The sequence below is a fragment of the Bubalus kerabau genome, chromosome 19 (genome assembly GCF_029407905.1).
Source record: "Bubalus kerabau isolate K-KA32 ecotype Philippines breed swamp buffalo chromosome 19, PCC_UOA_SB_1v2, whole genome shotgun sequence".
NCBI lineage: Eukaryota > Metazoa > Chordata > Mammalia > Artiodactyla > Bovidae > Bubalus > Bubalus kerabau.
In genome coordinates this window covers 64,801,069-64,826,044 of record NC_073642.1, presented here as the reverse complement: position 1 = coordinate 64,826,044, position 24,976 = coordinate 64,801,069, and the positions used below count along the sequence as shown (strand labels likewise).

Here is a 24,976-nt window from a genome sequence, read left to right as displayed (position 1 = left end):
GCTGCCGGCGCGGAGCTGGAGAGGGCTGTGCGCCCATCCGTCGCCGAGGACTGGCTGCGGGGCGGCCGAGAGCCGAATATTTATGTTATATTTTAAAAAATTTAAATAAATAAATAAATATATAAAGGGGTTCTCCTCTCCCCGGAAAACCCAGCATAGGAGCCATCTGCTCGGAGCCTCCGCTGCTGCCATCTCTCCTTTGTTACAGCACATACATTAGTAAGAATTTGTGGATTTATGATTATTTTTTGGGGAGGGGAATAGATATGAAAGTGGGCTTGCCTTGGGAGAGGGACGCCTTTCTGGAGGGAGGGAAGAGGGCTTCTCCTATATTTTTCACCATTGTTACATCAAAGAAGACTTGCTGGTTGCATTTAAAACAAAATGTTTTGCAACCAGATTTGAGCCTGGTTTGATCAAGGTCCTTTTCGCCCATTGACATTTAGTCCTTTATGGAGCCTTTAGCAATCTCTTATTCTACACCCCCACTCCCCCCTTTAGATGGTGGAGCGGCTGTTAGGACGTCTGTAGTTGCAGACACCTAATTTCTCCAGGAGGCAATTTGCCCCACAGAGCCTCTGTATAATTGCAAGGGTTGTTTTTGAGGAGGGGGAAGTTGGGGGGGGTGCTCCGGTAAGGGGGAGTTATGGGGGGTGCATTGCCAAGCTGGCAGCAGTGAAGAATCCAGGAGTGTTTGCACCTGTGTGTAAAGGGGGAAAGAAGCAGGTAGGTTCGCTTTGCTTTTGCTCTCTCCCCTTCTGGCATTCCTGGGACCTCGGGAACAAGCCCTGGCCGGGAGCACTGGTGGCGGCTGGGTGGCGTGGGGGGCCAGGGGTGCCTGGTACGACATCCTTCCCTCCTTCGTTGGTTCCATGGCTGTCTCAGCCTTGCTCAGAGCAGTGCTGGGGAAAGCCCGGCTGACACTGGAGCAGTGGCTGGGAAGGAGAGATGGGGAGAAGGAGACCAGGGGGTGGGGGGCAAAGGATATCCTGCCTGCTTTTCAGGGGCCCATGGAGCCCAGGGCATGTGCAGGGGTTTAAGAAGGGAGAGTGGTCCAACCAGTTCTCAGACAAGGCTATTTATTATCCCCAAAGCAGCTGGCTTTTCTGTCTGTCCTGTGTCACCCAGGAGGTGGGAATGCAGGCAGGGGAAAGGCAAGAATGGGATGCAGTTTAGGCTTAGGGCCTATTCAAGTGTGTCTCCTCAATGATGCAGGAGTTGTGGGTCTCAGGTGCTCTGGAGCCCTGGCCCGCCAAATGGGTGCTGTCATGGCCCTGATCGGGGACCCACGTTTTAGCTTGTAAATGTGGAAAGAAATCACCTAAAGCGTGGTACATCTTTAGTTGGGTGGCAGCCTGCTGGCTTCAGATTCTTTCGAGATGATGCAACTTGGGATAACCGATGGTCTGAGACACAGAAGAGCACACAAACGGTGTCGATAATCTTGGGGGTGGGGGTGGGGGGCTGGCAAGGCGGAGAAGGACACCATAATGAGCTAGTTAAATTTACAGACAGGGCCAGAGAGAAGAGGAGCCCGGGAGGAGAGTGTGGGAGACAGCTGGGGATGAAGACCTAGGCTTCTGGTTTGTTTCAAAATGTTTGACCCAGATGGATGTGGCTTTTAAAGCCAGAGGACAGACACAGCTATTAATAAAAACAAACACAAAACAACTCAGTGACAATAGTGAAGAGGGGAGGATGAGGGACAGTGGACTGACCAGGCGGAGAGGGAAGGGCCGTGAGCCGGCTGTGCCAGGCAGGGCGAGTGGAGAGGCAAATGAACCCCAGCCTGAGACTTCCCGAAGGAAATAACAAGCCCGGGGTGGATAACTCAGTTCCAGTGCAGGTGATTTTATTTTTCAACAACCCCCCCCAATAGGTTTCCTTGGAAGATTAGTAATTTTCCGTATGAGTTCACGATTTTGCAAAACAACTAAAGAGACCCAAGATTTGATGCAGAAGTTAGGCTCACCGTGTTAATTCCATGGTTGCCTTTTAAATTAGGTTTTGCTGTAGCTGTATGTTTTGAAGGCCGCTGTGCTTACAATTATCTTAACTCCCCAGGGTAGAGTGTATCTCCAGGTGTCCACGTATGTTTCAAAATTGGGCCTCTGATAAATTTCATCAGATCTGGGCCCCTCTGTTTTTTTGATAATTCTGGGGGGGGGGTGAAGTTTGTCCCCCTTCTGCACAGAAGGGAACCCCATATCATTAGAAGTGTGACATAAGTCAGCTGCTCTGATTCTAAGGGAGAGTAAAACCGTCTTCATCCAAGGTGTTATGCCAGGCTGATTTTATTCATTTGTAATTCACACCTGAGGAGACAGCCATGAGCATATTTTAACAACCCCTAGTATTTTTAATGGGTAGTCTTTCCCTCCCTGAAAATTATGTACAGTGGCATTTTTTTTTTTTAATTGAGGGTGGGGGGTCGGGTGGGGGGTGGGGTGTTGCTCTCTGTCTGTGCTTTGGCCTTGGCGATTTTTGTCTGGCCTTCAAAACATGTCGTAAGAGAAAAGCGAGTCATTTCTCAAACGCCGGAGTGAATACAGCTGCTTTGGGGAAGCCGGCCTTCGGAACATGGACGGAGGCTGAGGTCAGGGATGCTTTGGTGGCCACTGTGCAGGGCTAACTGGGTCTTAGGGTTCTAAAGGGCAGGCCAGCTTCGGGTGCACTGGGCAGTAATTAGCCTTCTGTCTCAGGGGAACTGGAAGCAGGCAGAACAGTTGGGTTCCCACATACCAGTTTCCCGCTGCAGAGCGCACCAGTTTCTAGCTGCTTGTCAGAATCGAGCTCTTGGCGCTTGCCTTTGGGCTCAGAACACGGCTTGCCCTCACCTTCCCTTTTTCCTTTTCATCTCCTTTCTCCGATCGCTTTGCATTCTCTGTTGCTCGTTGTGATAAAAAAGACTTTCCAAAATAAACTTTCAGTTGAATTGGCTTTTGGTGGATGGCAAGGCTGCAACGCCCAGCGAAGCCTGGCGCCAATTGGCAGCTAGGGGGAGCTCGGTGCCCGTGTCATGCGCCGAGTCGGCGCAGCGAGGGGCCGGGACCGGGCTTCCATCAGCCGCGAGAGCCGTTTACGTTGCTGCAAAATGTCTTAAGTGTGAAGTTGTAATATTGATTTTCCTGCAGAGAGTCGAGCAGGACAAAATGAGAATATAAGTTTGAGAAATCTATTTTCAAGCTATCGGCATTGATTTACAAGCCTTCGCTAGGCAGATGGGGGGACAATTTTTCTTTTTAATTTTTTTTTTTTTTTGAAAACAATTGCAATGCTTAGTTTTGAACGGGTGTGTTTCCTCTGGTTCCTCTGTGGTCTTGACTTTATGAATTCCATTAGGTCGTCGAGGCACACGGGATGGGCTGTGGGGGAGTGTCTGGGAAACGTGAAGCTTGTTTTGTCCGTTCCTGTGTTGTATGTCATAGACCCCGGGATCTGCCGCTGCCTTGGGGAGTCATGTGTCTAAAACAGCTTGATGAATGGAAATCCTTTCAGCTCAGATTTTATAACACTCGGATTCTCAATTCCATTTATTAGGTAATGTTCCCACTGTACTAAGGGAAAAAGCATCAGTCCCCAAAGAGATAAAATGCCAACTCACATAACATGTAAAACTTTGTTTGAGAGGAGTATGTGCTTGCGAGACCCAGCTTTGCTAATGCTTTTCACCCCGAATGGTGCCCTTCATGGATGGCCTTTAATGAGACGATTTTTCCCCTAACCGTGTAATTTCGTGCTAGGGAATATGGGTGCTTTTGATCACAGGATTTCTGGATCTATACCGTCTTATTCTCCAAGTTCAAGAAATCTGCAGACAGCACAGTTAACCCTGAGTCTCCTGTATTGAGTTCAGTCCATGGGCAGAAGAGGTTACGTGGAGACAGGAAAGGAGTGCTTTATTCTAACCTGAAAGAGAAATAAATTAGGTCAGACAAAAGCCTAACGCTGTCATCAGCTGGGGAAAGAGCCTTCACTCTGCAGTACAGAGGGCCAGCAATTTATCTGATGATTTCTCTACTTCATTTAATGTTTGAATCAAGCCTGTTGTAAGCACATTGCCGCAGTGAGCTCATTTGACAACTCAGAGATAAAGCATCACTGTTGTCTTGAACCCTTGGGCTGGGGCCGTGGCCTCTGGCCTGCAGAAAACCGTTAAAAAAAAAGTCATTTCAAAAATCCCCAATCCTTTGCCTTGGAACTTGGGGGAGTTTCACAAGCTGTAACTAAATACAGACTACAGGTTCGACAGCGTGTGAAGAAAAGAATTATACGAGGAGGAGGGTCAGGATGGGGTTCCTGACCTTTGGGGACCATCTCCTGCATCTCCTATGGCTTGAGGAAGGACCCTCTGGCTGTCCGGTTAGGTCTACCTTTAGCTAAAACTCTCCAGGCACTTTGGACTGGGTTTCATGCTGTTTTCACGTTTGGGAGGACGAAGGAAAATAAATGCTCTTTGGGGACTGTGGCCACAGTCAAGTTCTTGATGCTGGCCACGCATCCTTCTCTGAAGGTAGTGTTAGCTTTGGGCCTACTGGCTGTTTTCTTTTTTTTTAAGGGAGAGGGCCCAGCAGAACATCAGAGGTGGATGTCTGTGTCACCCGGCTGCTGTGAGTGTGGCTTTGTCACTTTCCAGCTCTCTGTTTAATCCCACGACGGGGCCTGGGGGCCTGAGTGTTCTGTCCCCCAGCCCCTGTTCCTCATCCCACAACCCTTCCTTCCCGGACAGCCAAACGTCAGTGAGATCTACCCGAGCTGTGGTCCCCTCCCCAAGAAAAGCCATTTGCTGACCAGCTCCCTTGAGCAGTGGTTTTCCCCAGGCGTGTATAAAAAGTGCCGAGAGCAGGCTATTTGGAGACGCGAAAGCAGAGGGGCACACTTCGAGCGTCTTCCGCACGAGCCAGTGAGGGGAGCGAGGGGAGAAGCACCGTTTTTATACTGGCAAAAGTGACACCAGATCGCGGTTTGATTAATGGTGCTACATTCACGGGGACTCTCGTCCGGCATTTTGACATAGGCAAGTCTTTTGTGTAGTTGCTGAAATTCAAGAAATTCATTCTTTATTTCTTTTTTTCTGAGGCAGCTGATAATCTGCTTGGGTGTTGAATTAGCCAGCCTGAGCTCTGCTACGATAATGAAATCCCAGACCACACCGAATTAGGTAACTTCAAAGTAAAAAAAAATCCTCTGTTTTACACAACTTTTTTATGACCCCCTTCGACTGAACTGCTGAAATGCAAATACACTTGAGAATGTTCTAACGAGCTCTATACTAAAACAGCAAGCAAAAATGACTCAGGAAAGTTGAGTGCCAGCGTTATTGTGGTGAACGTGCGCCTCAGAAATGGATGCACTGCTGAGACTTAAAAAGTGGGGGGAATCAGGTTTAAATTTCTACCTTGGAAACGAGATGTTGGAAGCAGCTTCCACTCTTGCTGTTCTGCTGTGAAGCTCAGAGCCTTGCCTCCAGTTAAAGGCTCTCAGTTCAGCATCCTGTGTGGACGGTCCTTCTCTTCTGTTTAACGCCTTTGAAAAGGCGCAGCATTAAATAAAACAAATCTCTTCATTGGGCCTCGAAGAGTGCTTTTATATGTTTTATTACGAGCTCTGTTGTGTCTGAAAATTTAAGGTGTTTGCAGGTTTATTGACTCTTCTGAATGTGTTTAGAAGGATTTCTATAGCAAAGCATTTTTCTTTAAAGAACTATCTGATTTCTCAAAACATAGGTCACTCCATTGCCTGGTATCATGGGCTTGACTCTTTTCTCAGTCACCTTGTAGTACTGGATGGGCTCTGCGAATACACCTGAGCGGTGCTTTCCTTGTTCGTGGCGTCTTTTTCCTGCTTTTGGATGTGAGACCCGGCCTCTGGAGCTCAGTTTTGGGGGATCTGGAGAGGCGGGTACACTGGGGGAGGTGGGGAGTTTGGACTAAGTCTGTCGAGCAAATTAGGGGAGTTTTCAGGGAGCTGATTTTAACATGCTTAAGTATCCTGAAACCAGGCTGGGGGCATAGAGGACAGTGTGTGTATGTGGCGGGGGGTGTTCCTCCTACCCTTAGAACGCTCCCCCCCCCTCACTTCTTGAAGAGTGTTGACTGGGTTCTTCCTGCGTCCCAAACATCTCCTCGGATCAGGAGTCCCCACTTCCCTGAAATGCAGGTCAAGCCTGGGTCTTGCAGCGATAGGCCCGGTCAGCCAGACCCCAGGTCATCTTCACGGACAGGGAAATCCACATTACAGATAAGTTGTGCCCCGGCCTCCTTCTTTCTGTCCAGATGTCAGAAATATGGAAGATTTCACTTTGAGGCGGGTGCTGCTTTTGGCACGGAGCAGGCAGGGCCTGGTGGGGTTGGTGGCAGGCCCCGGCCTGTGCCCTACCCTCCAGTGTGAATGTGGCTCGGGGCCTGGGCCCCCAGCGATGTGACACCTGGAGCAGGCTGGAGTCCTCCTCCTGCTCCTCCCGGGAGGACGGGTGGTCCAGGAAGAGAGAGCCCAGACCTGTGGGACCTGCCTGGGACCAGCCGGGCTGCCCCCTCCCCGGGTCCAGCAGCAGCCCCAAGCCTTCCCTGGAGGCCAGACGGGGCTGCGTCCTAACCGTTCATGGCCCCTTGAGGACATTGGAAACACGTGCCTGGCTCGGCTGAGGCTCCTCTCCGACTCCTGTGCCGGCCCCGCGTGATTCCCTTCGAGCGGAGAACTTCATAAACCTCTTGTCGAGCCTTTAGGCGTCCTCTAGTCATAGATTATTTTCTCTGCCAGGAATTGATTCCTTCTCTCTCCCGTCTCCACTGCCCCCCCTTCCACCCCCCGACCCCCGCCTGCAACGACTGTCATTTTCTCTTGGATCCAATAAATTAAACGTTGATGGCGGTTCAGAAAGTGTGCTCCGTCGAGGGGTGCATTTTGGTGGCGTTTAGGGGTCTCGGCCCCTCCTTGGATGTTCATGCGGAGGAGAGTGACAAATCCTTTCGCAGATTGTTGGTTTGGAACTGGCTGGCGGAGGCTGTCTTCGTAGGAAGCAGGTGTAACGTGTCCTCCCGTCGGATGCAGCGCTCCGGCGTGTGGATGCTCAGCGTCTCTTGTAAACATGCGTACAAATAGGATGGCGGCGGTGACGTCGGTGGCAAAGGATTTTGAGAGCCTGGCACCCCTCCCCCCACCTCCTTCCCCTACCCACCCCACCCCCATTACCGAAACAGTGATTCTCCATGGGTTTCTCCTGGTCTGTGGCTTAGCCATTAAGGACAGAGATTTGGATTTGAATCAACGCAGGGTTAAGGGGATGCAGGCCTGTGTGCTGTGTGTGCGGCAGGGCACATGCTCTGGGCTCTGGGGACAGCAGGAGGCCGGCCCCTTGGTTGGAATTCCCCGAAGGGCAGGTGCAGGGGCAATTGTTAGAGGAGACCCAGGGCGGGCAGGGCCCTTGGAGCCCAGCGTGTGAGGGCGGTGGGAGTCCCTGGCCAGGTAAGGCCCGCTAAGCCTCTGCAGCTGCTGGGGGGGGGGGGCCTGTGGGGTGCTTGGCCTGGTTGGTGTTAATGATGTCTTTCCATTTCTGTCTTCTGCCCAAATTCCTTCCCGGCCAGCCCGAGGCATGAGGGAACTGGTCTGAGGATCAAGTGTTTCCCTGTCCACTTAACAGGAATGTCCATTAGTATCTGTGAACCCTGATTTCACTGCTTCTAAGTGTATTGATGAGCCGTGAGGAGGCCTCGCCTTGTAAATGAAATGTGGTTTTGTTGTAAAAGAAAATGACAACAAACGTGTAACTGTGTGTGTGTGCAAATATATGTTTGTCCACGTGCTTCAGGATGTCACGTTTCAGAGCCCACCCCAGCCAGGTACCTGCTGCTGGGACGAGTCATCAGCTGCACTCAGTCATCTTTCCTCCTGTTGAGTCGAATGTCTCAGTGATCCGTCGACTTTATTCGGCTCATGACAGGAGGGCAGCAGGGTTTTCCAGAGCTGCTGACTCTTGGGGGAGCTTTGCGTGAAAGCGGAAATCCTCTCCGAGGAAAGGACCTCATCTTTGCCTTCTTTTTTTTATTTTTTTTTAAAAGGCTGGAGTTTGTGGAATGAGGCAGCCGGAGGGGCTGGTTGGTAGGGTCTGGGAGTTTGAAAGGCTGTTTTGTGTATATGTGACTTTTCTCTTTCCTGGTGCTTTATCATCTCTGGGTGGCAGTTTGGGCGACTCTGCCTGTCAGGCCGGGGCCCGGTCCTCTGAGGCTGTGCGGGATAGTGGGTCTCCACCCGTGCCCACAGGACTGAGGAAGGAGGGTTTGGGGGGGCAGGCCCCGTCTCACTGTGCCCTTCTCTGAGCCTGGGCAAGTGGTTCTTTCTCCTTTTATTTCTTCTGTGAGTGATCGGCTTCTAAGAAGGGACACAGGCACACACGCACACACATGCACCCCTACGCCCAGCTCGGTATCCGCCTGCCAGCGGAAATGAAACCACAGCCCGCCTTTGGGGGTGTCTCCGAAGGCCTCAAGCATGAGATTCAGCAAACTGTCTTGGTCCACCCGCTCTGACCTAAAAGCTTGACAGTTTGGGGGTTTGGGGTGACGTTGCTGCCTTCCTGGGAAGTGCCTCCCACAGCAGCCAAAGCCCAGGGCTCCACGCCCCGAGGGGGTGGGGTGGGGTGGGGTGGGCAGAGGAAACCCCAATCCTTGAAGTTGGGTGAACACCCCCTGTCATCTCCAGGAGTTTTACTTTCAGCACCGCACGTGGGAGGGGAAGGAGATGTTTTTGTTTCTTTTCCTCCTGGCCCCCTTTGGAGGAGGCAGAGGGCTGGACCCCGGGTCTAGGGATCCGAGTTCAGAGCTGTCTTAGGGATAGGACTCCAGCGGAGCCTGGCTGCCCAGGCTGGCTGGCTGCAAGAGGCCTGGAGGCAGAACTCAGACCTGCAGCCCAGTCAACGGCTTCGGATACTTTCAAACTCAGTTACTGGGGCTCACGAGGCTTGCAGCAGGAGGAAAGTGAAAAGGCAGAGACTGCCAAATAAAGGAAGGAATACCAGATGTTACCAAAACAAAACAAAACAAAAAAAAAAGGAGGAAAATGAAAAAGTGCTGGTACAGAGTCCCTTAGCAAAAGATGGAGAGGAGAAGGATGAATACCTATGAACAGGCCTGCGTGACCTTTGCTCATTTTTAAATTAGCCTGTTTCTTTTGCAAGAGAAAAGAAGTTTGAGATTATCTAGCTTAAAATCCCCCAGCAGAGAGGAACTATTCAGGCTTCTTCTAAAAATTCCCACCGGGGAGAACGGACTGACGGACTCGGCTGAAAAAGTTTAATGAAAAGCAAAACCAAGACAGGGGAAGCCAAGATGAAATTAGATGACAGAAAACATCTCCCTGTCCACAGAAAGGATGATCAGGTTGCAGTTCGGATGGATGAACTATTGTCTTTTATTTTTTATCAAATGCCCTTACAGATGCCGCCGAGTGCCAGGTCCGCTCAGGAGGGCCAGGTACCTCCACTCTTCCTACCACAGAACTCATCCCTGTTTGATTTGAATTCTCAATTTCATTTTGTCCTTTTTTTTTTTGCCTTTTCAGCTCATTTCCTTTGTGCCTCTCTTTCTTTCTCTCTCTCTCTTTTTTTTTTTTAACAAAACAATATTTTGACATCCTCCTCCCATTTATTAAGAGTTCCTTCTCTAGCAATGGTGCACAATACGTCCTTATATTTCTAAAGAACTGTTTTCACAGCCCTTCTCCTTTGGCTCTGAAATTATGTATATGTAATTGGTAATTAAAGGTGCGAGCTTTTCAATATAAACAGTATTGCTCAATGTTAGATCATTAAAGGGAAAAGAGGCATCGAATAATTACCTTTAACATTCTGACAGACCGTGTGCGGGGAACCGGGTACCCCTAGAAACACGGTTCGGCGTTGAGGGTTGTGATTACATTTTAACCATAGCAAAGCATCTTTTCATAAAATAAATTGGTAAATTAATTATGTAGCATTGTCTTCCAACTCCCTTTTAAGTAAACTCTGGTTTCTTTTTAAAGTGTAATTAATGGTTTCTGGGGCCGCCTTTGTGCACACTGTTTTCTCTGACCTTCTAGGCTCTTTTTTTTTTTTTTTTTTTGTTAGAGGTATGCAGACAAGAGATTTTGGATTTCTTCATCTGTGGGGTGTTTTTGGGCAGCCACATTGCCAGTGCATTTCTACATGTAATTCATCGAGGGCTCTGTCTGCTTTTCTAGGAGCACGGGTGGGATCTCAGATTGTCACCTCCCTTCTCCGCAACACCTGGGCGCCTACCCGTGCGTGCATGGTTCATGCGTGTTCCGTGTCCTGTGCCGTCTGCTGGGTCTTCCACATGGACTCTCACAGGCCCTGAAGAAGCTTGTGCTCAGAACACACAGAGCCGTGATTTATAATGTAGGATGGAAGATGCCACAGGATTTTTTCCTTAAATTATCTGTTCTTTGGCTCTGGCCCGTCAATAACTTCACTGCCACGGAATGTGTTTTCCTCCACTCTGTTTCTTCCCTCTGTTCTTCTGTGGTTTTCATCATCCTTTCTTAAATGCCACACAACTTAAAACGTACCTGCCTCCTCGGGTTTCAGACCCCTGGCTGCCCCTTGGCTTCTCGGAAGACCCCCCCACCGGTGCTGTCTACACGGCCATTGACATTTGCTCTTGACAAATCCCACCTCGAGTTTGCTCAGACCCTGAGCGTGGATGCAACCTCGCTGTCCAGTTGCTTTATTTATGACTTGTTGGTTGGCCGCGTCTCCCAGGTTTTCCTGAGGGGGTTGCTGCTTTTTGAGGTGTTTATTAGCTTCAAAATATTTGGGTCCCTTGCCCCCTACAAAACAAAAATGAAAGGAGGTAGGTAGATCGGCTGCTAAAGAAATATGAAAACGTACAGCCCATTGCAAGTGTGGTTTGTCATCTGCCAAGAAATGCTTTTGGAGTCTGAAGAGCTTTTTTTTTCTTTTCTTTTCTTTTTACTGGGAGTGAAATAAAAACCGACCAACAAAAAAAGACAGTAGGGAGTTGGTGAGTGTCGGCAAAATCTACAAAGCAATGGAAGTCTGACCAGGAGCAGAGTGTTTGGCAGGGGAGCTGGCTGCCTCATTCAGCCGACTAGCCGCGTCTCTTCCCTGCGTTTTTTTTTCCCCCTTCGATATTTCTTTCTGAACCAATGCTCACTTGTTGCTTTCTGAGCCCGGGTCCTTTCTTTCTCTCGGAAAGACCAGCCCCGGGACGCCCGTCTGGGTTTCTGTTTTCCTGTCTGGTGTGCAGCCAGGTCTCAGGTAGAGGAATGCGAGCAGGGGCGCTCATGAATGGGGAGGACCTGAATGAAAGGTGGGAGGGAAGAGGGGTGTGCGACTCCCGCCAGAGCAGGGAGAAATAGCTCTGGCTCACTGTTCTAAGCCTTGGCTGCCCATCGGAATCACCTGAGAGCCTTAAAAAAAAAAAAAAGACAGCCTGAAGCTTGACTCCCAGTGTCATTGGTCTGGGGTACTGCCTGGGTGCCCGGGGGTTTTCAAAGCTCCCAGGTGGTTCTGAGATGTTGCAGAGTTTTCGAGATGCCTCTCCATCATGCTGCCACCAGGCTGGGGATGGTCCAGCCCCCGGTGGAACCAGGATGTGTGCGGATGTGCAGGCGGTCATATGCGTGTCCGTATGCTGAACTGAGGGGAAATTGGCAGGAAATAAACTAGAAAACCGTAAGATCCATACTGCTTAAGGGGCAACCTCTGGGAGCTGCAAGGGCTGTGCCCAGAGCCTCAGTTTGCCCATCTGTGGCACGCAGGATGGCGAACCCCTTACCTCCAGGAGTCTTGGGCGGGGAACGTGGTAAACCCTTCGCATCCCGCAGCGGAGGGGCCTGCCTCTCGGTGGGGAAGGGTTGGAATGAACGATGGGTCTTGTGACTCCTTAAGCCCATCTTGTCTTCTCTGCCCCTCCCCTGTGCTTTCTCTCTCCAGCAGAGCCTGAGCATGTGGAGGCCGCCATCCTCGAGGAAGACGAGGGTCTGGAGATAGAGGAGCCCGGCAGCCTGGGGCTGATGGTGGGTGGCCCCGACCCTGACCTGCTCACCTGTGGACAGTGTCAGATGAACTTCCCCCTGGGAGACATCCTGGTTTTTATAGAGCACAAGAAGAAGCAGTGTGGCGGCAGCCTGGGGGCCTGCTATGACAAAGGCCTGGACAAGGGCAGCCCTCCGCCCTCCTCACGCTCTGAGCTCAGGAAAGTGTCCGAGCCGGTGGAGATCGGGATCCAGGTGACCCCCGATGAGGATGACCACCTGCTGTCACCCACGAAAGGCGTCTGCCCCAAGCAGGAGAACCTCGCAGGTATGGAACGTTGCCCTCGCCTGGCCGCTGTAGAAGCCACCCCAACCCCTCGGGTCCCAGGCCCACCCTCGCCCCTCGCTGTGCCGGGAGAGGGGCTCACCCTCTGTTTGAGGGTGGTGGTGCTGGGAGGGCCCGCGGGGCTACCAGGATGGGCTTGCCCTTGCCGAGGGGCCACCATCCGGGTGACCCTCAGGGGGAGAGAGGCCTGGGGCTCGGAGAGGCCCAGCGGGCTGAGGGTTGCTTTGCTTTTGGCAACGGACTCCGTGGTGGGGGCCTCATTCACAGCTGGCCGGGAGGGCAGGACGGACCTTGGAAAGGCTTGCTGGCCCTGACTTTGCTGGTGTTCTTGGCTTAGTCTCTGGCTTTGGAGCCCGACCGTCTCGCGTTGGAATCTCTTCTTCACATCTTGGACAAAGTCAATTTCCCCATCTGTGAAATGGAGCGAATGAGACCTATCTGTTGGGGGTTGTTGTGAGGCTTGATGAGATGTTGCGTGGGGGCAGGGCCTGCTGGGGGCCCTCGTTTTTCTCGTCCACTCTCTGGCCTCAGTTTTCCATCTGTCTAAAGAGGCCCCTTCTGATGTTGCCTGGTGCTAGCAGTGGACCCAGGGAGGGGCTCGTGGGAGCCTGGCTGGAGCCGGTGCTCCTTGGGGGAGGTTAGCCATTGCCTCTGGCACGCCTACCTGGTGGGCCATCTGGATGGCTGGCTTTGATCACCTGAAGAACAGGTGCAGGGGCTGCTGTCCTTGGGCAGGCCTGGGGAGTTGGCCTCAAGTTCTGTTCGGGTCAAGACCACGGCACGCCAGGGCCTCCTTCAGGGAGCCTATGCTCCATGCAGCACAGAGTGGTGGCTTCCGGTTTGTCTTCCTGAGCTCAGGGCCCAGGTTGGCTCGGGTTTCCTAGAAGTGGCGGGACGCTCTTGGAGCACGTGCAGGGCTCGGATCCTGCCACGAGACTTCGGACGAGCTCCTTCGGGGTCTGAGCCTCAGTTTCTCCTGGTGTTACCAGGAGGGACAGCCCTGGCGGGCCGGGTGGGTAGGTTCAAAGAGCAGGAGCTCCATAAATGCTTTGCCAGTGGGGCTTTTCTCCTGGGGGTACTTTCTGGCACCGCAGCCGCAAGCAGGTGGCTGGCCGAGAAGATTGTATCCATCTCCACTGCGTCTGGGTCATGGAAACCAGCGGAGATGCTGGGCGGACTGAGGCTTTGGGTGCTACTTGGGGTGGGCGGGTGAACTTGGTGGAACCAGGACACTCTGCTCCCATGGCTAGGACATATGAGCGTGGCCAGGAGACCCCCACCCCCACCCTGCCATCACCCAGGAGGCAGTTAGGTGACGCAGCAAGCCCAGCTGCTCTAGGGCAGCCACCGGGCAGCTCTGTGACCCGAGCCTCCCTTTGCCTATCTGTACAATGGGGTTAATGAACTCTGTCTCTGGCCTGCAGTGGAGTGCCGAGTCCTGCAGGCATGGGCTGGGCCCTGGGGAGACCCTGTGCAACCAGACTGGCCTGTGGGGCTGGCCTTCTGGCGGGCGTCCTAGCGTGAAATCTCCCACACTCTTAACTTGCCCAGGGCGTTGAGAAAAGTGTCCGACGTGTTCAGGCCAAAGTCCCGTCAGCCCCAGTTTCTCAGAGTGCCGAGCAGGTCTGAGTGGTCCCGCCTTCCTTAGGGCCGGAGCCCTGACGCGGAGGAAGGTGTTGGGCCCCTTGTGTCTGTCTTTCTTTTCTTTGCCCGACGCTGAGAGACAGTTTTCACTGGTGGCACAGACACCTGGCATCAGGGCACACAGACCTTTCGGGAGTGGCTTCTGCCTGCGAGGGGCCCCATTCATGGTTCAATGGGAAGGCTTTCTGCTTTCGCCAGGGCCCATCCAAATCCTCATTTCACAGGGAAGGTATTTTCCAATGAGAGGCTGCAGATCATTGTGGGTAGGTTTGTTTAAGAAAGCGACTAAATATGATTTCATAAAAGGCAAAGTTAATCTCCAAGGCGGCTTTGTCCTCAACCCCCACACCCCCCGCCGCCCTCTGCACCCCTCCCTTTTTCGGGGTTGTAATACTGCAGCGGCCTACGGTAGTTTTATTCTGTGTGTGACGAAAGATATTCTTGGCCTTTTCTGTTCAGCAACAGGACGAATGGATTTCTTCATTCTCGAAAAAATATGTAAAATAATCCCTTAGAAGTCTAAGGAGATATGTTTGTTCAAAGCATTTAAAATGTTATTTTAATCAAAGGCACGAGACAGTCTCCATGCTGTGTCAGCTAAAGACGACCATTCCGTTTTAACAGCCCGTCATGATTTTTCCTTCCCAGGCTCCTTTTTTGCCTTTTCCCCTCCCTACTTTGACACCAAGTTTTTCCTTCTTCTTCTTTTTTTTAAAAAAATTTAATAAAAAGGAAAGATTAAAGAATAAAAACTTCAGTAGCTAAATGTTTAAAGTCATTTAATATGGTGGAAGCATTAATTATTTTAGCTTTAATTGAATTCTGAGGACCGCAGTGGTTGCATTTTTGTAGACAAGCCCTGTTTATTATTTCTCTGTGTAGATTAACAGTAAAGGAAACACAGATAACTTTTAGTTATTTATTGTAAAATAAATGTGTCAATTCATGTGTAAAGCAAGCTGCTCAAAGATAATTGAGTCTTTATATTTTAAGAGGGGGACTAGGAATTCCAGGCGCTTCTCTGCCCGGGCTTCCGGAAATCTACACAGCTGTTGCCCCAGCCCCGGGCACTGCTGGTCTTACCCAGGCCTTTCCTGTCCCTGCTTCCTGGCAGTGGCTGGGAGGGGATGCTCCAGCCTGCCCATGCACCCTTGTGGTAGCTGGTGTGGGTGGTGCTGATTCCTAGGACTTGGCCTCTGGCTTGGTGGTCTAAGGTGGGGCACCCATGTGGCCGTGAGGGTCCTGCTTTTCCTGGAGCCCACAGTCTGAGCGTGGTCCAGACAGGCAGGTCCCAACTCTCTTCCTATCAAGTGCTTCCAGAGGCTGGGCTCCAGAGATGGGCTGGGCAGGGCTGATCTGTAAATATGTGGGGGGTCCCTTCCACTGTTAGGGGCTTCCCCCGTGGTTCAGTAGTTAAGAATCCACCTGCCAATATAGTCAATGCAGGAGACATGGGTTCGATCCCTGGATTGGAAAGATCCCTTGTAGGAGGGGGCAAGGCAGCCCACTCCAGTATTCTCGCCTGGAGAATCCCATGGACAGAGGAGCTTGGCGGGCTGTGGTCCATAGGGTTGCAAAGAGTTGGACATGAAGTGACTGAGCCACGCGTGCACTTCCACTATTAAGGACATCCCCAGGGTGAGAACTGAGCTGGAATTCTGTGAGTCATTACCCCAGAGTGGCACTCGTTCCTTGGGATGGTATTCTGGAGATGGGTATAAAGAGATTAGTTAACTACTTTTTTTTTTTTTAATGATAGAGGGGTAGGAGAGTGGAGAGAGGATGTTTCTGAAGCCTTGTTTCCTAGGGCTGCGGTCCCCAACCTTTCTGGCCCCAGGGACTGATTTCGTGGAAGACAGTTTTTCCGCTGACCAGGGTCGGGGTGGGGGGGCGTGGTTTGGGGATGATTCCAGCACATTGCATTTCTTGTCCACTTTGCTGCTATTATTGTTACATCAGCTCCACCTCAGCTCATCAGGCGTTAGATCCTGGAGGTTGGGGACCCCTGTCCTATTGCATTCCTTCATTCGTTCAACTAGAACCTCCTGCCCTTCTGCCACCCTGGACATCCCCACTGGAAAGAGCCCCCATGGGGCAGGCGCATGGTGGGAGCAGGGTGTGAGCTGCCCTGCCTCGATGTGTACGGTCGAGTTTCGGGGTGCTGCTTTTTGACGGTGTGCCGGGGCTGGAGAAGGTCCCTCGAGCTTCTGTCCAAGGTCCCCCTGCAGATGGAGGGCTGGTGCTGGCCAGAGGTAGGGGCTTTGGCTGGAGATCTGACCCAGGGGCAGGCATCTGATACACGTCTACCTGTATAGGAGTTCTTCCTGTTTCTTAAGATCCCTTCCCGCCACATCATCCCTGCCTCTGAGGAGGGTTCTGATGGAACTCGGGGACCCGTCCATTGAGGGCAGCAGGAGCAGTGAACCCTGGGAGGGGAGGTGAGCAGGGTCCAGGCTTTGCCAAGAGCATGAGTCTCTGAGCTCTTCTCTGGGATGGGCGTCCCGAGGAGGGGTGCGGTGAAGCGGGGTTAGGGGTGTCTGGGTTTGCCATCCGCACTGGGGAGCTCAAGTCTGCGGCCCACCCTGCCTTCTACCGGCCACTTGTAGTGTGACGTGCCCTTCTGAGCTGCAGGATCCTCATCTACCTAACGATAATTATGACATTTAGAAAGGACGTGTGTGTGGCATGCATGCTGCGAAAACGAGTGGGCCCCTCTTCCTTCAGGGATGCTCTGCTGTCTCTCTCTGGCTCCATCATCTCCCAGTGTTAGAATGGTGACCGTTGGTCTCCCTGGGATCTGGGAGAGATTTCCACTGGGTTCTGAGGCTGCCCGTCGGAAACAACGGGATGACAGCCGCGTGTCCCGTCTGGTGTGTGGCCCCTCCTTTCCCGTCTTCGGTCACATTACTGGTCATCTGGTGACAACTTGAGGGCAAGTTGCCTGGGAGGAGCGGTGTGGAGGGTTGAAGGTGAGAGTTGCTCTGGTACCAGTCGCCCAGGGTGGGATTTTTGAGCCCACCCAGGCAAGTCGCTTCACTTTTCTAGATCCCAGTTTCCTTGTCTGCACCTGCTTTTTTGGCTTCATGCTTAGAATTCAATGAGATGAGAGTGTTAAGCGCCCACCCGGCACAGGGTCTGGGCTCAGATAGACCCCTGAGAAATGGAAGCATCTGGAGAGCTTTGAAAAGAGCGTGGACCCCGCCTGGCGGTGTGAGATGCTTGCCTTTCAGAGTCAGTGTCCTGAAAACTTTTAATGAATGTCTCTCAGCCATTCCCTCCACATTCCGCCTTAGAATTCCCACTGTATCGCCCCTGATCACAGGTATTTCATTTTTGTGCGTTATCACCCCTACCACAACCAAATGAAGCTATCAAGGGAGGAATGAGCCATCAGCTGTCAGCCATAGGTGGGCCTTTTCTTTGCTCCTTCCTCCAAACGCCAAGTGTCAGATTTCTGGAGCAATGCGGAGACAAGCAGCAGGTGACAGGGGGTGGCAGGCCCCCCTGGGCTGGAGGTGGCGGGCAGGTCCGTGCCATGATGGCTCCACCTGGTTCCTTTATCAGCAGCCGGGAAGGACTGGAGATGCTCCTGGGGGGTGGAGGGCAGGGTTCACGTGGCGGGCAGGGCACGCACCAAGGCTTCGGTTTGGGGTCCCGGCGACAAAATGCAGAAAAGGGCTTCTGCTCAGCCAGGGGATTTACACTGCTGCTTGGAGAACGTTCGTTTCAGACTGTAAAAAATAAATAAAATAAGTGTGAGAAAAGAATATTAGCTTGGCCAGTGGGAGAAACTAAATAACTTGCTCGTGCTGGCAACTGGAGATAAACCCCACTCGCAGGTTGTCTTAAAAAAAAACCCTGCATTTGATATATTTAGAGTTGTTATTTTCCCTTCAAATTAAGATTAGTTAAATCCATGTGTGTTGTGGCATGGATTATATTTTTTTATTATTAAATCGTGACAGCTAATTATTAGTTCTGTCTGCACCAAGCGGTTGTGGACTGTTCTGTCTGAGGGACATGGCCCTAGGTTCTGGCTGGGGTAAGCTGGGCATTGCAGGACTGACCTCAGAGCTTGGGCAGGGCTGGTGGGTGGTGGGTAAGAGGGGCCACCCACTGAGCTAGGTGCTTTTCTTGGGTTGAAATCTCACCTTGAAACAGATACTGTTAACCTACCACTCTGAAATAGATGTTTCTAATCCCACTTTGAGTTGGGGCTCAGAGAGGCTAAGGACTTGCCCGAGGTCACACAGCAAAGTGGAATCAGACTTGGGTCTGCCTGGCTTCTTCATATAGCACAGAGTATGGAGGCTTTTAGGGAGAGGGATTCTAATTTGCCTGGCTGGTGGAGCCGTTGACAGTGGGCACTATCTCCAGACCCCATTCAAGGTGGTCTTTGAAGCCTGTCCCAGGTGTGACCCTTGGAAACACTGCCAGGAAACCTGAGGCCCCCAGAAACCTTGATGCAGTCCCAGGCATGCTCATACAGTTGCCCACACTTGCCGGTAAAGGTTTGGAGAGACAGGTGGCAGAAGAGCAATAACGTAAAAGCAATAATTCGAATGGACCAGGGCTAGAACTGGTATTTTGCCGGTGACTTCTTGTAGGACCTTCAGCTAAGTGTCCACCTCTCCAAATCTCAGTTTCCTGTTAGATGGAGTTAACCTTTCTTATCTGTCAGCTTGTTCTAAGGTGTGGTTTAGACAATGTATGTGTATACCGGCTTCCCAGGTGGCTCAGTGGGTACGAATCTGCCTCCAGTGCAGGAGACGCAGGTTCGATCCCTGGGTCAGAAAGTTCCCTTGGAGAAGGAAAGGGCAACCCGCTCCATTATTCTTGCTTGGAGAATCTCATGGACAGAGGAGCCTGGCAGACTACAGTCTATGGGTTTGCAAAGAGTCGGACGGGACTGAGAACACACCCATACACACACAGGCACACACACACACAGGCCTGTGACTAGGTCCCTGTGCATTTGTAACTGTTAAATAGTAGTTGCCAGTGGAGTGAGCGGGGTTCCGGCCTGAGCCAGAAGGATCTCTGCCTTTGCCCATCCTCGCCTGTTAAGAGACATGTCTGAGCTTGCGTACTTGGTTGTCGGCAGGGCTCTGGCCACACCAGGCTGCCCAGCCCTGCAGCTCAAGGCAAGCCGTTTCCTCTCTTGGGGTCTTGGTTTCCTCTCCTGTAAACGGGGATGGGTGGTCTCAGGGAGGCGGGAGACAACAGGTAACCTTTGTAATCTGTTCACACCATGGCAAAGAGTGTCAGTAAGCTCCGCAGCATGACTGTAGCACTATGTCGTAGCTGGAAGTTGTATTGAACTAAGAAGGATGCGAAATACTGGTCAGTGAAAGGGTCAGTTCCTCCCCCTTTTAGGTTAGGGACCTTACAATCTGATTTATATAGGTGGATCCATACTTCCAGCAGGAGTGCAGAAAAGGGGAAGTAAGGAAGAGAGAGAGAAAAAGGCACTGGGCTCTCAAGAGGAGAGCCTAACCAACATTCAGCCTCAATTATTATTATTATTATTAGGGTTTTTATTTGGCAGTAAATAGTTAGCAGTTGACTTAAGTTTTTTATTAGCCTTTTGACAGCTCCCCACCCCCCATCCCCTAATTTTCATGGCTGACTAATGCATAACCAGCAGCTCCAGAATCTCTCAGGAGTGGGCTAAGACAGCTCCATAAATAAGGCAGCCTGGATGTCACCCTGTGCCCTTGGAGTCCTCTTTCACTGAGGAGACAAAAAGATCTGAGTTTTTCGTAGTTGGGTTTTTAATTTAACACATCCTCATTAGAGCTTACAACGTGCCAGTCACTGTTTGAAGGGCTTTACACATGTTGACTGATGTAACGCTCCCAGCAGCCTCACTGTGCAGAAGAGGAAGCTAGAGCACAGAGACCTGAAGTCCCTGGCCCAGGGCCACGTAGCCAGTGAGCGGGGGGCCCCGGGTGTGAACTCCGGCAGTCATGTTCTTTCCTGTGGTGAAGCCCGTGCTGCCCGTGGTCATATTTCATCCCGCGTTCCCATCCACCGTCTCCGCCCCAGTAGGGCGGTAAATCAGACCTACTTTCATTTTGTAGATGAGGAAACTGAGTCACAGCGAGGGTAGGTGCCTTGCTCAGCCACCCTGTGCTGTGCTGAGTCGGAGGGCGAGGGACGATGCCTGCCTAACCTGCCCGTGTCCTGTGAGTCAGCGGCATGGTCGTGTCTAGAAACCAGGCTCCTGACTTCCAGCCAGGAAGTGACCTTCACAGGGTGGCATGGGGGTCCTCACCCGGTCATCTCCGGGGAGCCCAGGCACCCGGGGTTCCTGTGGGTCTTTGTGGCTGGCAGGGCCCCTTCTGCTCCCAGTTTCCCAAGGGTACGGCTCTGTGAGGGAGCCCGGGGTGCAGTGTGGGGTGCACCCCACCGCTGTCCTGTGCCTGTCTGTAGATTGTTTTTGCCTTCTGCCGTCTGTGCAAAAGCCATCTTATTAGGAGCTGACCCCCAGGGTCAGGATTGGGTTAGCAACAGCCCTGTGGATTCATTGCATGAAGCCTGGGGAGAGGCAGGCCCCTGCATGCTGTGTGACCTTGAGCAGACCCTCCCCCTCTCTGGGCCTGAGCTTCCTTAGTGGAAAAGGAGTGACCAGCGGTTTCTAACAGGTGCAAGAGCCTGTGCAGGGTGAGGGGCGGACTCCAACTTCCCACCTAAATTCCCTTCCCCTTTTTTTTTTTTTTAAAGAAGCCTAAAAGTTTAATTTTATCGAATAAAGAAAGTTCATTCCAGGACTTTCCTCATTTGTTACATAGTGGGCTTAGGAAGTAATTTTTCTTAGAAGATATTGGTGACTGAAAATGGTAAGTATTACATTAAAGGATACATGGGGTCTCTTTCTGCTCCAAGCTGTGGCGATTCTTCTGGGAGGATTTGGTGCTGCCCTGTGACAGGCATCAAGTTTAGACTCGGTCCCTCGAGTGACCTGGCCCCTTCTGGGCACTGTCCCTCATCCTGTAGATGGGGGCTGGTGGTGTGGTTGTTAAGAGGACCTCTCCTTCCCCCATTGTATAAACCTCAGGCCCCACAAAATCTGGACCCACCCTGGCCCAGGCACTGCTAAGCGGCAACCAGTGACCTAAGCGGGCAGGAGTGTCAGCTTTGCTGGAATTGAGCCCAGGGAGGCGCTCCAGATGGCACAGTGGATCAGGACTTGGGGGTGGGGGAGGCCTTTTTGGAGAATGTAAGACTTCATCTTGTTTGTGGCAGCGTGCAAGATCCTGGTTGTGGACCAGGGGTCTAACCCACACCCGCTGCGTTGGAAACACAGAGTCTTAATCGCCAGGGACGTCCCAAGGCTTCGCTTTATTTTGTTTTTAAGTGGGTTTCCTTAGGGTACTCTTCATCTACTGGTTTTGATCTGGAGGCCTCCTCCCTCCGCCCCTGGGGGAGGGGGCCGTCCCCAGGAAGGAGGAGTCCGTGGGGAGGCTGGGTCATGTGGGAGGGGGAGGCCTGGGGAGGAGAGGTGGGACCTTGTGAATGAGAGACCCTTCTGGGAGAGGGGTTGCCTGTTGCTGTTCAGACAGCATGGAAACTGGGACCCCCAGGCTCCTTGGGGTGGAAAAATAGCAATGCAAGGGTCTTTGGTTGAAGGTGAGAAGTCAGAATCCTCCCTTCCTGGTGGAGAGGAGAGGGCAGTTACTTGGATGTGACTTCCAAAGTGGGTGGACCCCCCAGCCTGCGACAGCCAGCTCGATCTCTAAGTCAGGGCACTGTTTGATCAGGGCTGCTGACCCTTGGGCAGCATCCATGGCCTTCATGTTGCCAGTGTGGACACAGCCTTAGGTGTAGGCAGGTGAGTCCAGATTCAAAGGTGTAAACAGGTCCTTGCCCACCCACGATGAACCTTTGTGTGCAGAGACCCGCAGCCTGTCAGCCCCAGTGCCTGGGAAGCAATGGTGTGTGGGGGAGTACGTCTGTTTAACCCAGCCGTGTCCAGAAAACATGCTTGTCATCCCCGACACCAGGTACCAAAGGGATCCAGGAAAGTAGCAGAGAAAGCACTGGCTTTATTTAAAAAAATAAAGGGACCAGGGATCTGACCCACATCCCTTGCGTTGGAAGCAGGTAGCCCGCCTGCTTTTTTGGTACCTGGTCCTCTGGCTTTTTTGGGCCAGAGAATGGCATCTGGAGAGTTTAGCATGCCCCGCCTCCCCCACCCCCCCCCCCAACCAGCAGGGTTCTAGGGGTCCTCCCCTGGGGCTGGGGGTCAGGGACTGCCTGTCCTGGGTTTAGTATGACCACAGTCATCTAGGGTCCTTCCTCTCCCTAAAGGAGAAGCAGGACAAACCTTTGATGGCCCCCTCCCACCCCAGAGACTGGCTGAAAAGGTTGAGGCTGCTAGACCCCACAAAACCAAGTTCTTCAAGGGAGCCAGTGGAGTCTTTCCCCCTCCTACCCCGAGTTCAAAGCCAGCCAATTAAGAAATCTAAACAGTGTGGTCTTCTCCCGGCATCGTTGACATCACTGGCTTGTAAAACTTTCCCTGCAGAAGGAGGCGAGGCGACTTGATTCCCCGGGGAAAAAGAAGTATGTAATTTTCCTGACCTGGCCTTTGCTTGAGATCGGGAAGGAGGGGAGGACACGCTAAAGGGGCCTAAGACACAAACAAGATCCGCGCTCTGGCGTCGGGGTCGTGCCGCCCGCGGCCCCTCGGTCCCAGATGCAGAAAGCAGCCTGCTGTGTGCGGGGAATGCCTGGCTCCCCTAGTCGGGCGAGGCTGCCCCCGCGCTTTGGGGCCGGGGTCGCTGATGGGGCCTGGGTCGTCGGCCTCAAGCAGGGAGGGTGGGAAGATGGACATCTTAACTCCGCCCAACTCTTGAGACTGAACCTCTTTCCCGCTCTCCTGAAACCGGGCGCCACCTGCCCCACCGCTAATGCAATTGTCCGTGTGTCCGGATGGTTGCCACGTGTAAGACGCCTCTGGCCGCGCCCCCGGACCCTCAGGGTCTCCAGTGGCTCCCCCACCCCCGGGCCTGGCTCCCTCCCCTCCCCCGACGGCGCCCACCACCTGCAAATCATCCGCTCCCCCGTGGGAGGGGGGCGGGGACAGCACTTGAGGCCCCGCCCCCCGGGGGGCCCTCCAAGGTGGGGGTCCCTTAGTCCCTCTTCCCAGCCGAGACCAGGCACACAATAGCCTTTTCCGTGGCGGGTAACGCCGAGCCCCGGCGGGGGCGCAGGGCTCCACCTCGACCCCGTACGGGAAATGGGCGGACACTCTGGCAACTTCTTGATGGCTCCGGGGCCTCCCCTGCGGCCGGTGCCCCTCTCCTGATCCGGCATGCCGAGGCTCTGCTCGAGGGTCTTTGGGCGCGTCTGGGCCCCGCTCGCGGCAGCCGGGCTGGCCGACTCCCGCGGCCACTCCGGCCTGCGCCCCGGGCGCGCGGGCTGTGCGACCATCAGCTATTCCTCCCTGCCCTCCAGGTCCCGGGCCGCGGCGGCGCGCGTAGCCTGTGTCTTCCAGGGGCGGGAGGGCCGAGGGGGGCTCCAGGCCCATGCATAATTCGGGGGCTTAATGGACCAGCTGCCCGATCTGGGCGGCGAGGGGCGGGCGAAGGAGGCGCAGCTGACCATGCCCGCGTCTGGCCTCACCGGGAAGGCGCGCTCCTTTCTTCCTCCCGTGACAGCTCCCCTCCCCCCTCGGGGCCCGGGGTCCGAGGAGGGCGGGGAGCGGCCGAGTTCTCGGGTCGGCCTAGGGGAAGGGGGCTTCCTTCGCGCCTCCAGGCCACTTTTCCCTGGGGGCGGAGGCGTGCAGTGAATCCGAGACCCACCAGGCGCGGAGTTGGAATGCAGGTTTCTTGGGAGCACTTGGCTGCCCCGGAGTCTTTCTTTCCGAAACCCTCCCCCCCACCCCACCCCCGGCCCCAGGCGGCCCCCTGGCGGCCCCCTGCTCCGAACCCGCCCAGCGAGCTCGCCCCTGGCCCCGGGCCAGCCCCCTTCCCTGCCAGCGCTCGGAGATGGATGGAGGCGGAGACCCAAGGTCAAGGGCGGGGAGGCCGCCGGCCGGGGGGCCCCTTTGTGCGCTCTGGGCCGCCCCCTCCTCCCACCGCTGCCGCTGCTCCCTCCCCGGACCCCCGGCGGGCGCCCGCGCTGGTGACCTTCCCGGGGCGTGGGGAATTGTATTTCAGGACCCATGAAAAGTCCTGCGAGCGGCCCCCCTCCCCGAGCCGCCGTGCTCAAGGGGCGGGCCTCCTGGGCTGGGGTGGCGTTCCTTCGCGGGCTTTGGTCCCGGATCTTGGGGAGGGGCTGGGGGGGTTCCCCTCTCCTTCTGCCGCCTAAGCTCTGGAGGGTCGTGCCGCCCTCATCCACCCGCCTTGGCCCAACAGAGCCCGGCGGTTCCTTAGATTCAGGTGAGGCTCGGTTGGAAGGCGCCTTCCCCAAAGAGTCCCGTTGTGCATAATTTGTGTCCGTCCGGAGCCAAAAAGCCCTGTCCGAAAGTGGTGTTCTTCGTAGTGTTTTTTTTTTTTTTTTTTTTTTTTGTGGGGGAGGAGAGGGAGCCTGCTTTTCTAGAGGGAATTCCTGGGGCTGGGATTTAAAACACTCAAGAACAAAAGTGTTTTCCCAATTGTGTGGGAATGCAACCCTCCACCAGAATGGGGCACAAAGCCTCCTGGAATTACAGGGAATTAATGTCAGCCCTTCCTCCAGGCCGACCTCCTACAATAACTCCCCCAAAGAGAATTTGAATGCAAATGGTCACCTTGCTAGGAGTCTCTCTTTATTTTTGCTTCCTAAAAATTGGCCTCCAATTGTTTAAAGCACTCCAACAGGCCCTTAAAGACCCAGAAAAGCATTGGTTGGACGCCCAATGTATTTACCACAAAGCTCTTAAGAGAATGTTCAAACATTTTCCCAAAGCTGTTGCTCTGGAAATAAAAATGTATGCTGTTTGCCTATAGAAGATTAAAAGTTTACCTTCACCATGACAGCTTTTCTAGCTAGAATTGGAACCATGTC

At 53.2% G+C, this 24,976-nt stretch overlaps 1 protein-coding gene across 4 annotated transcripts in view; it reads left to right on the top strand.

Moving 5' to 3' along the window:
* The window catches only part of BCL11B (BCL11 transcription factor B), a 96,523-nt gene that overhangs the window by 1,467 nt on the left and 70,080 nt on the right, over positions 1 to 24,976 (top strand). For 2 of the 4 annotated variants that reach the window (XM_055555585.1, XM_055555583.1), the window contains exon 2: positions 11,954 to 12,319. In XM_055555585.1, coding sequence (XP_055411560.1) covers positions 11,954 to 12,319 — 366 coding nt within the window. Of the gene's footprint in view, positions 1 to 11,950; positions 12,320 to 24,976 lie in introns of those variants that run through there. The other 2 variants (XM_055555584.1, XM_055555588.1) reach the window with 2 other exon arrangements.